At 46.0% G+C, this 14,775-nt stretch overlaps 1 protein-coding gene across 1 annotated transcript in view; it reads right to left on the bottom strand.

Annotated features, from left to right (window-relative positions):
• The window catches only part of VCL1 (vacuoleless1 (VCL1)), a 36,513-nt gene extending 21,962 nt beyond the window's left edge, over positions 1-14,551 (bottom strand). Inside the window, exons 1-2 of the mRNA XM_087391523.1 lie at positions 13,694-14,551; positions 5,871-6,161 (exon numbers count right to left, since the gene is read on the bottom strand). Of these exons, the coding sequence (XP_087247649.1) occupies positions 5,871-6,161; positions 13,694-14,467 (1,065 nt within the window). The 5' untranslated portion in view covers positions 14,468-14,551. The remainder of the gene's footprint in view (positions 1-5,870; positions 6,162-13,693) is intronic.
• Between the last annotated feature and the right edge of the window lie 224 nt (positions 14,552-14,775).

Genomic DNA, 14,775 nt, shown 5'->3' with positions numbered 1-14,775 from the left:
ACCTAGAGCATGCAAGAGGATGCCTTGAAATCCTATCATATCCAACTTTGCAACAATTATGCATGGACTGCTAGAACAGCAAGAAGCACACTGCTGCTCAGGTGGACAGCCAATGGTAAGGCTTTGTTTGCTCTTTAATCCTTCACCTCCTTGCTGATTCCGTTTGGCACCACAAGTCTCCCCTAAGCTCTAACTCCCGCCCTCCTTGCTGCAGTGATGGCAGCTTGATATGAGGCACTGTTGTAGGTGTTCCTGACCCTCCTTGCTGCTGCATGTGCAGCCCAGACTGAGGCTCCAGAATAGCCCAAACACTAAATGAGTACTGCCCCACTTGGGCCCCTTTATATAGGTTCCGGAATGCCCTACGGACTGGCCAAACAGTCTGTAAACTGGTCAACCAGTCAGTCTGCTGTCCCAGACCCAGTCTGGCCCTTTCTGGACAGCTGCCATATATCTGACCTGTCTGTAGCAGCCCGACCTGTCTGCAGAAACAACATGGCCTCACTGGCTGCGTATGACTGCCTTTATGGCAGTTGCTGACTGCTGCACCTGTTTCTGACTGCTCTGGCCTGTACCTGTAGCCGCCTTTCTGCTGCTGTCTCCTGCACAGACTTCTGCTGTTTGCAGGGTCTACTCGAGCCATCTGACAGCAGCGTTTGCTGCTTGTTCTGGTCCTGGTACCTGCCCCAAGCTGTGGGCCCTTCTGCCCACCAGCTGGGGCTTCTCAGCAGCCTGTCCTTGCTCCTTATGCTGCCCATGTGGCAGCCATGTACATGACCACATACGTGCCCCCGTGACACACCTTTTCTCCCACGTGGCATCTCTCAAACCCTGCTGGTACACCTCCCCCATGTCCTCCTCATTTGAGGATCTCATAGGTGGGGAAGTGACCCTAATAGTCCCAACATCCCCTCTCACTAACCCATCATAGGCCAACACCCACAATGCAGATGCTTCATTAGCTCCCATTGAAACGCTCATCGGTCTTTGAGACCGCAGCTCCTGCTCCTCCAGGTCTGGTCCGTGAAGCAAGCCATCCTTGTACACAAGTACAATCCCGGTAGCACCAAAACTCAATGGCACCATCATTCTAGATCACGAACCGACCTGCATTCTTGAGTAATCCTGGCACAAACATTATCCAGCTGTCTACCTCAGAATCTAAGGACAGCCTGGATCCTGCCAAGCACCATGCTCCCAAGGTCTGTTTCAACCTATCTTCAATCTGGCAGTATCCACAACCAAGTCGTTCTCCTAAACAATGTGATCCCAGTGGCTGATCCACACAGATCTCCAAGGACAAGTGTCTTTCCAAAGTCATGGACCATGAGCTCTCAATTGACCCGTAGATGTCCTCATGTCCACCATAAAGGCCTCAACAAGTTCACCTTGTTCCACTTCCTCTAACCTGCAGCTTGGTTTTGAGAGCAAAAAAACTTCCTCCTCTGCCTACCAGGAAGGCTTACACCCTCCAGTCCCTCAAAACCTGAGAAAAAGCAAAGTTCTGATCCATCTAACTCATAGACTCTCTCTCAATTTAACACATACAAATAGGTACACCTGGATATGCATACCTAAGCTCAGCAACATTCGGCATTGTCACTAAGCAAAGTGCCCCCATTTCTATTACCACATTGGCTGCTCGTTTTGACTCCTTTGACTCTTGATTGGACTCCCCCCTTCTTTTCTGGTCAGCCTTCTTCTTTCTATAGTCTTTCGCAAAATGTCCTCGCTGAACACAATACAAGCATTTCCTCTTTTTCTTACTTCCTTTGCGCTCCATGTGCCCTTTGCTCTTGACAAAGGCCTCGTCCTAGATTCTGTCATATTCTCACACAAGACTTTCCTATGCCTGAAAACTTGACTCTTACTGGGAAAGACATCTCTGTTAATCCACTCATACCAAGGATACTAGACGTGACATTTTCACACTAGGTGGATCATAAACTTATGGGCATTGAATGATCTTAGTGTATCAGCCCCCTCTCCTGATCTTCTTCATGCAAAAGCAAAGGCACTAGCTCCTCGAAAGTAACCAGTGCCGACCGTTCTCCTGCGATCATAGTTGTTACTACAAGCCCTTTATCACTCCTAGGGAGCATGCCAAGAAAAGGCATGGCAATCCGTGCCAAACCCATATGTTGACCAACTGCTGACAATGATTCCTCACTACTTTCATTTTGGCGATGTGATCCTCCAATGTGTACCCCTCCTCCATCCTCATGTTGTAGAGTTCCATTGCTAGGTCGAGGATTGTGGCCGAGTTGTTGATCTTATACATATCCTACAAAGTAGTCCATGCTGAAAAATGCAGTGTCTGCCAATTGAATGTGAGGGGGAAAGGACAAACGAGTCCACAGTCATGGCAATAATTATGGTCAGGGCATCTACATCTTATAGTACCCACTCTCTGACTGCATCTGGATCCGCAGGTGTCACCATTACCCCAGCCGCATTTTTGATATCATGTGGCCTTAGCTCCACTCCCATCGCTATCTCCTAGATCATCCGAACCACCAAGTGGCTCTAGATCTTCATCTTCCAAAGAGGGTAGTTTCTTCCGTCGAGCTTACCCGCTTCCCCTAAGCTTGGGATGGGCAATCTAGCAGCCACGACAAGGAAATGAAGAGCTTAGGAGCAATTAACCTGTCTAAATCTTGATCACCCTCCTCGCAAGGGTAACTATCCTTCAAACGTAAAAGTCAATTTCTACAAGCTTGAACCAAGATCTCCTTCCGAAGGTTCTCACCTTTCAGCTTCCAACCCTTGTGAGTCTTCCTCACAGCTATGATAACATGTTAGAAAATAGAGGTAGAGGTTGCTTTCTGCAGCCAACACTCCCCACTTGGACTACTCCCCTCAAGTAACTCAAGGTTAGGAAAGGAAGAATGTGACTACGAAGACACACTATTAGAGGAAAGGCCTAGCATTAAAGAGTAGGAAGCCTAAACCCCTCCCTTCCAAATGCAAGCTCTGCAAAGGAGGTAAAAATTTCTGGAAAAAAACGGCCAAATCCAGCTTTCTAAGCTAGCACCCTGAACAACATGGAGCTTCGCGGCCTTTCTTTCCTTTCCAGATCAAAGATGTGCTGCAGTCTTCTTGACAAAAACTACTCATGATCTACAGCATCTTACACTTGTCACATCTCAAACCTAATTGGTTAAGACTAGAATAGTTCTACCTCCTTTGGTCCTTGTGAAAATCAAGCCCCACCACCAAAGGCAAGAAAATCCATCTCAAAAGCACACACAATGTGACCAAACCATAAAACACTATAACATTGACAACCCAGCACCACAATCTGTCACAAGAATTGTTCCAAATCAAGCACAAAGGATTAGGCATAGGAGGCACCCCATAGCAAGCTGGCCCTCATGGACCTAGTATTTTACAAAGACAGGATCAATTAAATTGTATTGACCAAGAGGGTGACCTAGACACTTATTAGGAAAACTAATTAAGTTCCGATAAAGATTTATGATAGGATATGATTAAAGGCATCCTTGAAAGTCCTCCAGCTCTTGTATTACAATAGTTACACGTTTTCAATTAGAGAGCCATCAGCAATGTCACATGCACCCCTACACTTGGGTGCAAGGTGACGCCTGGCTACTTTAACAAGTGCTAGTAGATCCCAAAAATAGGTGATTTTGTTGTATGCTGTGACCCTTTGTGAGCCCTAGTCCAGCAACAGTCAAGCACAAGCTACATAAGCTTTAGGACAAGCCCATGTTCACTGGTACCCAATGGAGAACAATAGCAGTAGCATTTTCGTCTTAGGGTTGAGTTAAGTCTAGGTCCTAACCTAGGGTAAGAACCCCAAAGGATGGCCTATGGAAGAGGGAGGTGCAGCCCATGGTAGGAACCCCAAAGGGACCCCCAAGAGGCAGCACTAGGTGTGGGGATTAATCGGCCCAGGCAGGCGCCTTTTATAGGCAAGCCTAGGCCCTAGGCAATCTGCCCGTAGGGCTGCTGAAACGAGCCCTACCAGCCAGCCAGCCAACCAGCCGACTAGCTGATCAGCCTATTTGGGCTAGCTGGGTCGGCCCCTACAGCCTCCTATTTAAAGGGGGCCTTGCCCCTCATTCTCCATCCAGTCCTCAGCCTTCAAGTGCCTCTTTTAGCCCCTTGTGCTCCTCTCCCCCTCCAAACATCAGCCCCAAGCTGCCGTACAGCCCAGGCCCGAGGAGAGGGTGGAATTGCAGCACAACAGTCCAGGGTTCGAGCCAGCACAAGCAGGGAAGTTTGAGTTCTGTTTCAGCAGCTTTTTCCTTTCATTTAAAGCCCTTTTCTCAGCTCATCTCTCAGCATTCAATCAGTTTTCTAAGCTCCATATCTCTCAGTTTGTGTCCTCAACATTCACCTCTGTCACTCATGCAGTTCTACTGCATGCCTGTGGACAGACTTCGATAGCCTTGCACAATGGTCTACATTGTCAGTGTGGGCAGCATTCTCGCCTTGGTCATGCCTAGTCTGTTTCTCAAGCATCCATGGTTCAGCTTTCCGTGTTTGAAGTGTCATCCTCAGAGCCACAACTTCGTGCACTCTTGAGAAGTGTCTTTTGTATTTGTAGGCAGTTGTATGTAGTTTGTATATGCAGCTAGGATGCAAGTTAATCACTTAAATAAATTTGGAAAGAGACGACACAGTTCGTGAGAAAATATCTTAATTCAAAAGACTAGCAAGACAAAGGACCGAGCTCACCTCTACTGAGTTTGTTGCTCATTCAAGGACCAAGAACGACTCTACTAAGGACCCTATTGAGCAGCTGCTCAGACACACACTAGATGAAGACGCAGAGCCTCCAAGACTTGGACAAAGAGACCTCATAACGATCCTTGAAACAGTTTAAGTAGACCGCCTTCCCTCCGAACTGTGCGCCACCGTGACTCTTTAGAATCTTGTAGAGATAACTCGTCGTATGCATGTAGAGTCTTCTCTTCAAACAACGTCCACGTGGACTGCATGTGCAAGAACTAACTTGTAGTCACGACCTTTAGTTATCCATCAACCTATCATTCACTTGGGTTGTGCATGGACCAATCAATGCGCTTCCATGAGACCTTAGAGAAACATGCTTCTCCACAAGGCTTCCTCCAACAGTATTCACAAGTTCTCCAAGTATAAAGCAAATTCTTCCCTATATTGGTGGAAGGTAGGTCCTCAGTGGGTACAGTGATCCAGCTGGTTCTCTAACCCTAAAACTCTCTCTCTCTTCCTCTCTATCGTGCATATGCATACACCTTGCAATAAGGTTTAAACAAGGTCTCGCTGCAAGTACACGATCATTAATTGTTGCATGTGACAACCAATGCCCCAAGGTTTCCATTCCTTGATTTTTAAAGCCTTAAGGCCCTTGTCTTTGTCTACACATCGAAAAAACCTCTTCTTTGTTTCTTTGTGTCTATTCTTAGCTTTCTTAAGTTCTGGTCCTTTTACATTAAAAATATGCCAAGAGTGCTTTGCTTTGTGTAAATCCCCCCCTCCCGCAAATTTTTAAAAAAATGAGACAAAAAAGGCTGATCATTAACTGGGATGCAGTTACTATCACACCAGCAACCGAAAAACAAGAAGAGGACAAATCCACATTGCACGACAAAAAGGCCATTTCACATTACATCTAATAAATACGAATATTATAGGATAAATTCATTTGGTAACATCTAACCTTTAAGTAAGCAATTCTAGCCTTCATTGCTAGTTGAAGCTGAAGAAACTTCACAAGTTTTCAAAATCTTTACTTTTACTTGCATTTCTAACAGGAAACTTGTATACATCCAATAAACGAAATTTAATCTACAAACGTCATGAATAGAAACGTCAATGAAGGTACAAATCCACCAATAACAAATATACCAACAATGTCGTACCTTAGCACTACGCCTGTCAAAATGATCAAGAGCATCATACAACATTGCCGCAGGGGAAGTGCTTCCAATCTTGAATATTGAAACTGTTGAATCTGGGACACGTTGTAAGAACTCCATATATGAATTTGATAGGATACGAACCCCATCACATTCAGGAATAAGTACAAGGGGTTCCTCGTAGGAATATCTCACTGAATCACCATATGGGCCCACCATTAACAATGTCTCTTCCCAATACAATAAAACACTATCTAGTCCACACCATATAAGCTGCTCCGGAGGCAATGCAGACTGCATGTCCCAGAAAGAAAAAGAATAAGTGAGCCATCTTATGTGTTTTATAGCAAGGAAAAGTATGATGCCCTAAAGCATACATCTCTCTTCTAGTTTTAAAGAATGAAATACACAAAAAGAAATATTAGAAATCGAAACATGCTCCATGCAGACATTAGGTTGAGTTCTAAGATTATACATCCACGAAAAAGGCGATTATGCAATAACTCCGGGCATTTTTGGCAATTCTTTTGGACTGTAGTGAGCTATGGTCAGAATGCTACACTAATTTATTGGAGTTCACTACCTACAAACATGCATGTATGTACTCACCTATGATTCTCTCTCTCTCTCTCTCTCTCTCTCTCTCCCTACTATGAGATCCGGGGGCATCACTGCCTCTTTCAGGAGGGGCATGGCTTTGTCCACTTACATGGCTGATCCACTTTCCTAACCAGTGGGCTCTATCTGATTGAGATGCGGACGCCCTTCGTCACGACCTCGGTTGCCTCCCGAGGAGAAGCAAGCATTGTTTGAAGCCCACAAGTGTTTTATTTGCAAGCAAGAGAGCCATAGAGCCCATGAATGCCCTCATCAGAAGAGGAAGTTCTTTGCAGAGGAAAAGCATGAGCATAAAGAGGAAAAGAAAGATGACACAAGGGGGGAAAAGCCAAAGCCGCTATTGCCTGATGTTATTGGAGGCACGCCTGATGTTATGGGAGTGTTGGTTGCCTGATGTTATTGGATGCACGCATGAATCGGAGAAAACGGAGTTATGCAAGGCTTGGGGAAAGATCAGGGATCAATCATGTCTTATTTTCTTTGATCCGGGAGCCTGATCGAATTTCATTTCGCCTGAGCTCGCAGCAAAGTTGGGTATACATGCATAAGATATGGGAGCTCAGTGTGAAGCAAACATGGCTAATCCCGAGTTGGTCACTCCTGTCACTCCGATCATTGGGAAGTTGCGGCTGCATATTCAGAATTATGTGGACACATAAGAGTTTTATATTATGCCACTACCTGAGTGTGACATTTTGTTGGGGATGCCATGGTGTTACCGAGTTGGAGGTGTGCTTGACACCAGAAACAAGAAGCTGACACTTACTCATCGGGGCAAGACCCATGTTCTTGATGTAAAACATAAGGGAGAGTCAGTCCCTGTTGTATTAGCTTCTGCTAATTACAAATATAATGAAAAAGCATCTTTCAGCTTACTTGACTTTTGCAAAAGAGGGCTCTTTGAGTGAGGAAAATCCCAGCTTTTCAGAGCTAAATAAAAACAGGACAGATTTTCTTTTGCAATTTCAGGATTGTTTTTCTGATGCTTTGCCACAGGAATTGCCACCTAAAAGGCCGGAGGATCATGGTATTGATGTAATTCCATGTAGCTCACCACCCAACAAGCCTCCATATCGGGTTAGTGCAGCCCAACAAGAGGAAATCATGAGCCAGGTGAAGGAGCTGTTGTAAAAAGGGCTGATACAGCAAAGCTCTTCTCCCTATTGCTCTCCAGTGCTTCTTGTTCAGAAGAAGGATGGGTCATGGCGGATGTGCATTGACTACAGGTCTTTGAACAAGGTCACGATCAAGAATAGATTTCCAATTCCACGAATAGATGACATTCTGGATCGATTGGAAGGATCCACAGTATTCAGCCGTATTGATCTGAAAAGTGGGTACCACCAAAACGCATACGGCCAGGGGATGAGCATAAAACAGCTTTCGGGACAACCTTTGGTTTGTATGAGTTTTTAGTGATGCCTTTTGGGATTAACGAATGCTCCTGCCACATTCAACAGGATGATGGACAGAATTTTCAGAAATCATCGGGAATATGTTGGCACATTCTTCGATGATATCATTGTGTATTCTAAAAGTGAGGCAGAGCATGAGAAGCATTTGGCCACAGTTTTTGAAGAGCTGCGCAAGCACAAGCTGGTTATAAATACCAAGAAGAGTGAATTTTTCATGGCTGAAATTCACTTCTTGGGTCACATTATCTCAGCAGATGGAGTGAGGATGGATCCTGCTGAGGTAGAAGCCATCAGAAATTGGCCACCGCTGAGATAGCACCACCTCTGTATACCTTTCAGAAGAAAGGGGTCACCTTCAGATGGAAGGATCGGGAAATTGCAGCTTTTGAGAAGCTCAAAGAGAAGTTACGCTCAGACCCCGTGATTATTCTACCAGACCTACAAAAACCATTTGCTGTCCATTGTGATGCTTGTGGACATAGCATTAGGGGTGTGCTTATGCAAGATGGAAGAGTTGTGGCATATGAAAGCAAGGTTCTCAGTGAAACAGAGTACCACATGCAGGTTTATGAACAAGAGATGTTGGCTGTTATTCATGCACTTACCACCTGGAAGCACTATCTTTTGGGTGCTGATTTTTATGTGCAGACAGACCATCAGTCCCTGAGGTACTTCCTCACCCAGAGGAAGCTGTCAGAGAAGCACATGGGATGGGCCAATTTTCTTTCCATGTTCCTTTTTCAGATTGTGCATGTGCCGGGCAATAAAAATGTGGTAGCAGATGCTCTTTCGAGGAGGCCACATCCAGATGCAGTGTCTAAAAAGCCTCCAGTTTCAGCAGTGACCATTTCATATCACAATGAATTGGATGACATGGTAGATCAGTATGCAGATGATGCTGACTTTTCACAGGTACATGAACAGCTTGTGACTGGGCAAAAGCATGACCATTATGCCCTCAAGAATGGTTTTATGATAACGCATGGGAGACTCTGTGTCACCAAGCAACTTAGGCATAAGGTTCTCACAGAAAATCATGCTCCGCCATACGCTGGTCATAGAGGTATTGAGGCTACAGTTAAGGCTGTGGAACATTATTTTTATTGGCCTACGTTGAGAAAGGATGTGGATGCCTATGTCATGACATGTATCACTTGCCAGAAGGCGAAATATGATAGGCAAAAGCCAGCGGGGCTGTTGCATCCTTTGCCTATTCCATATAGGCCCTGGCAGAGTATTGCCATGGATTTCATATTTGATTTGCCTCGTACATCCAGTGGACATGATGGGATATGGACTATAATTTGCAGATTCAGCAAACAAGCCCATTTCATTCCAGTAAAGAAAAAGATTACAGCAAATAAAATGGCAAGACTTTTTATGTCGCGTGTGTTCAAACATCATGGGATGCCTCAATCAATTGTCAGTGACAGAGATCCCAAGATCACTAGTCTTTTCTGGAGAGGTATTTTTGAAAACATGGGTACATCTCTGAATTTTTCGTCCACTTTTCATCCAAAGTCTGATGGGCAGTCCGAAGAGGCGAATTCCACTGCCCTGGATCTTCTTAAGTGCTATGTTTCAGATCAGCAATCAAAATGGGAGCAGTTTTTGCCACTTGTTGAGTTTGCATACAACAATATGGTGCATTCTTCCACAAGAAAAGCACCCTTTGAAATTGTGGTAGGGGAACGCAAGGTTCCACCCATTTTGCACAAGAAGGAGAAGATTTTTGAAGCGGACAGGTTTGTGGAAAGTCTAGATGTTGCCTATCAAAAAGTTAAATCAGCTCTCCAGAAAAGCCAGGATAAGCACAAAAGGGCAGTAGATAAGCACCGCCGTAAAATGATCCTGAAAGGAGATTGGGTGCTGCTGCGTTTCAGAAAGCACGACTAAAGAAGATGAAACGCAAGGATAAAGTGTACACAAAGTTAAAGATGTGGTACTATGGTCCTTTCCAAGTTTTGGCACCGATAAATGATGTAGCTTACATGTTGAAGCTTGGTCCAGATCACCGGACCATCCATAATGCCTTTCATGTTAGTTTGTTGAAACCTTTTCAAGGAAGTGCCAGATGATATGCTCCATGAGGATCAGCCCGAGGTTGAAGAGCTTGATGAGGTACTTATTCCTGAGCAGATTTTGGCATATTCTAACAAGAAAGTATGGCGTCGCACTCAGCGTCGCTACTTGGTAAAGTTTAAGAACTATTCAGTGCTGGATGCAAAGTGGTTGGAGGAAGGTGAACTGGTAGATTCACCTGAGCTAGTGCAGCTCTATTTGGATGCAATCCAGCTTTTGCCGACTGGTCGAGACATACAGGTTCAGCCGAGCATTAGTCTAGAGCAGTACCTAATGCTCAAGAGGGGGGTAATGCCTCCACCTCCTCAGGATGGACAGCTCACAGGGAATCATTGGGTTGCTTGGTGATACTTCATGTTCATCCGAGGTGCTGTTGGCTGACAGTATTTATGCCATGAGACCCCTATGATGAGTGTACTAGTCACTCCAATAGGTTATGCCTGGACTTATGGATGGATTTACGTGCTCTCCTATACCATATGTTCATGGCTAGTTGTATATCATTGTATATCATCGGAAGGGTTATTCATGCCCTCTCTCTTTCATTGTTATTTGCTGTAATTTGGAGCAGCAAACCATTATGTTTGCTGTTTCAAGAGGAGGGTATGTCACGGACATGTGAATTTTGTAAGCAAATAAGCTATGACTAAGTTTGTAACCAGATTGGCCATGGGGGACTGGCCTAGAGGAGCGGTGAGTTCCAGAAAGCCCCTAGTGTTAACATCTAACTGGACACACTGGCTAGACCTAACTGTTAGAATCAAGGCATGGCATCACTTTGACCTCGCGGAGGGGTGTGATAGAGCTAGGAAGTTTCACGTGGAAGAGGGGTTAAAAAGGATTAAAAGGTTGCCCCTAGACAGTATCAATGTTTGTCATTGGTTAGTGGGGTTAGAGCCTTTAAAAGTTCCCCCTAGGAAACCAACGTTTCCTTGGTATAGGGGGCTAGGGGCATTAATGTGCCACGTTTCAGGCATGCAACCTACCAGCTCCACTTTTCCCCTCCTTTAGGGTAGATGGCATCCAAATCAAGGGCCCGCTCTAGAATTCGACCACTTCTGCATCTTCTCCTACTCCTTGCTGCTGCACCAGACCTTCCAGAGGTTGCTGGTTGCTGTTTTGCTGCTGTTTTTCTATGTTTCCCTGCATCCAGTCCTGTTGCACGCAGCCCGAGTCAAGGAGCACCTTCTGCGACTTACTGGAGCCCCTCCTGGCGCTGTTTTGCTGCTGTATGGCGCATTTAATAGGCTGTACAGACTGACAAACAGTCCATAGAGATTATACAGACCTTCTCCAGGCTGCAGGGGCTGTGTACAGACTGTATGGACAGGCCGTACAGCCTGTATGGACCCTGTTTCAGGCATACAGTGCTTGCACACAGCCCGAGGCTGGTTTTCTTGCGGCGAAGAGTTTCTGTTTTGAGGTCTTTGGCAGGGTTTTGGATACCTTGGGTACCTGTTCTTGTGAGGAGCAGGTGCTTTTGGTTGCAGCCCATGCTGTGGGCACACAATCCCAGATTTCCAGCCCAGTTTCTCTTTGTTTTCACTACGGGATTGATTTCTAGTTCTCTATTTTGAGATTCTCTACAAGATTCCCTGGGTCTGTTGCAATCACCCAGTTACAGAGGGTGAACCCGGGTGAGACCAGGTTGTTGAGGTCAAAGGATGCTTATAACTTGCTCTAGCAGTTGGGATGCACAGTTTGCCAGTTTGATGCAGCGTGTGCCTAGTGTGGGCCGGTGAACAGTGGTAGCCTGTGGAAGCAGTTCAGGGTGCGCCCTGGTTGTAAGTTTGCTATTACTTTTCACTAAAGAAGAATAAAGAAATACCGCGAGGGGCGCCAACTGTTTGGCGCCAATCATTGTCGTTGTGTGATCATTGAGCAGGGGCATTCTAGCCTCACTTGTACTTTCTTTTATGCTATCTGATGTGGTGTGTTTAATTGGGTGCTAAGCGGCTGTAATTGACGGGGTGATCAGAGATAGTTGTGGTTTACCGCCCTTTGAGGTTCCGAAGGCCGGTTACTCTCTCTCTCTCTCTCTCTTTTGTTGATGCCATCTTTCAAACAGTGACATTCATCCACAGAATCTGGGACTTACCTCAATGGAGACTTCCGAGGCTGGCCCTAGAGTCATCCAGACGACTAGCAGAGAGCGGGGCCAACACATGGTATGCATGCATATCCGCATGGCTTGCCAGGCACAGTATCCAGATGGACAGGCTTCCCCCCTTTCAGTATAGCATGGATGCCCCCTTGAGTCGATCCCACTAGATGAGATCAACCATATCATACGGTTAGACCTCCTCCACCTTCATACATCCCGGACTTGGGGAGGGACCACGAGCTCCTCACCAAGGCCCAGTTCCACCACGACCACTTCTTGAGAGTATCAGAGGAGGGATTCATCATCAAACCCTAGTATCTCAAGGATAGAGGAGTCTCCCATGCACTGAGGATTGCCATTAGTCAAATGCGGGTTTCATCCCATCGGTTGAGGATTGAGGCAGGGAGAGCAACAAGTATATCCCAGAGAGCAGCGGGTCTACACGCTATGTACGTTGGGGGCGATTGAGACAGAGGATCATTTTCTTTGTGTTTGTCCAACCTTCTATGAGATCCGAGGGCGTTACCACTGTCTCTACTTGGAGGGGAGTGGCTTCGGTCCTCTATCACGACTAATCCATTTCCATGACCAGGTCTGTATTGGGCTCTATCTGATGGAGATGCGTCGGCACAAGGAGACTCTATTGCAACAAATTAAAGAGCAGCAAGGGATGGCCAGACCACCACAGGACATAGAGGCTGAGCAGGCAAAACGACACGTCACAAACTTCTATACATTTGAGTCAGCCCCAAGACAGAACGGAGTGGAGGAGGAGGAGCTAGCCGACATGAGAGCAGTCTCGATTAGCAGCCAACACAGTAGCGCCAAGAGAGGGACACAGAGACGACATGCGCTACAAAGAGTTCCCAAAGCACATTCTATTGAGGTCCGACATACCACAGCTTTCCTCAAGGGGGACCAATAGAGACGAGGGGTCACTCTCGACATAGCCCAAAGAGTTCAGAAAGTGACAGCGTCCCCCACCGCAGCGCGAGACATACGTAGATACGAGATATCTTCGCAGCCCACCAGAGAGCTATCACTATGCCAAGCTTCGGTTTCTAATTCTAAGTCCCAACTCCAAGACTGACTTGTTTTTCAATTTGTACCTGATACTGGATAGATCGACTATTTCTATTCATGATTATGATTTTGTTAGCATAGATTAGTACTCACCAAGGGCCCCCTAGAGCGCCCTTTGCTTCAGCCCATTGAGGCTTGTATGAGTCCGCTATTCTGTATACTTGCTCCTCGGTTCAAATAAAAAATTGTATACCAAGACGCAATTAACTTCAAACCTAAAAAGAAAGGAAGCCCCTTGGTTCAAATTCACACTCCTGACTCTTCTACTACTTGTCAATCTCAACACTTCCTTTTTCCAATCCCACAACCTCTAATCCAAAATTCCACAAAGTCTCTTTATACCTTTATGACGTGGTTTTAAAATAAAGAATAAAAGGATTTAAGACCTTTTTGTTCTACGATAAGGGATGAAGCCAAAGACAGGGATGGGTGAAGACGATGCACACTCAAATGGCACCAAACAGGGTCATTACAATCTTTTCGGTGAATGGAGAAAGTACGTTTCTGGTCATTTATACTCTTACCTGTGTATTGAATTCTGACAACTTTCTAGAAAAGTCACTTGACAGAACCAGCAAACGTCCATCATGAGTAAAGCAAGCCAAGAAATTCCCATTGGGGGAGACAGCCATCTTCTGAAAGGGTCCCAGACCAATTCCCTGCTCTTGAACAGTATCCACATCTATCCTCAAGACGGATGATCCCACAGCAAGCAGCACTTCTAAGTATCCCGCCTCCGTATGCTGAGGCTCAATCGCAAGCATACACAATGGCGGCTCGTCAAGATTGGCGCTTGCAAGTTTATGGACCTGTGGGGAGTGCAGATCTGGGATACAGAACAGCTGATTTCCCTCAGTGAGGCACACTATTCCGTTGCCCCAAATTATACTCTCCACAACGCCCTGATCCCAGCACTCCTTTCCCATGGTGAGCTGCTGCTCTTGAAGCTCTCCATGAATGTTGTATTGGAAGATGGTGCCATCTTGTACTACACAGAGTAAAATTTCATCGTCCGTCCAGCCGAGGCCAATGAGTCTACCACCAGGGCGATCCCAAGGGACAGAGGCGAGGAGGACACCGGAGGCAGAAAAGATGAGGAGTCGAGGTCTGGCGGATTCAGCTCGGAGTTGGACGATTTTAGACTCGTCTCGGATGATAGCAATGGGACCTCCGAAGCGAGAGCAAGCTACTTTATGGCGATTCAAGTCGACATTCTGCCAACACATGGTGTAGACTTCCTGTTTACGGTAGAATCGATTGTGCAAGATCTGCCATTCTGCTGCAATGGAGACCGCCATGGATGGGTGAGCACCAAAGTGCAATGGGGAGGCATGAGAATTGCAGTAGCTTTTGTACTTGTGTTAGCTCTAGCACTCGTTCCCGTGTTTATGCCCCTATAGTGGAGGGGCATAAACACTATATAGTGCTACACTATAGACAATTGGATTCCCCTTCATCTCCACGTGTATCCCGCAAGTCTTTCTAGACCTCCACACATTGCCCCACGAGTGCCCGTTGTTCGAGCACTTACAAAATCGGACGCGCAGGTTCTCATGCGCACAGCCTTTACATAATCGTTGCCCAGCCCGAACATGGCATTTGAAAT

This window comes from Dipteris shenzhenensis, chromosome 20 (assembly GCF_047967505.1).
Source record: "Dipteris shenzhenensis isolate YYH24624 ecotype China chromosome 20, Dip_SZ_1.0, whole genome shotgun sequence".
Taxonomy (NCBI): domain Eukaryota; kingdom Viridiplantae; phylum Streptophyta; class Polypodiopsida; order Gleicheniales; family Dipteridaceae; genus Dipteris; species Dipteris shenzhenensis.
Note: the sequence above shows the minus strand (reverse complement) of the source record. Positions and strands in the feature narration are given on the sequence as shown.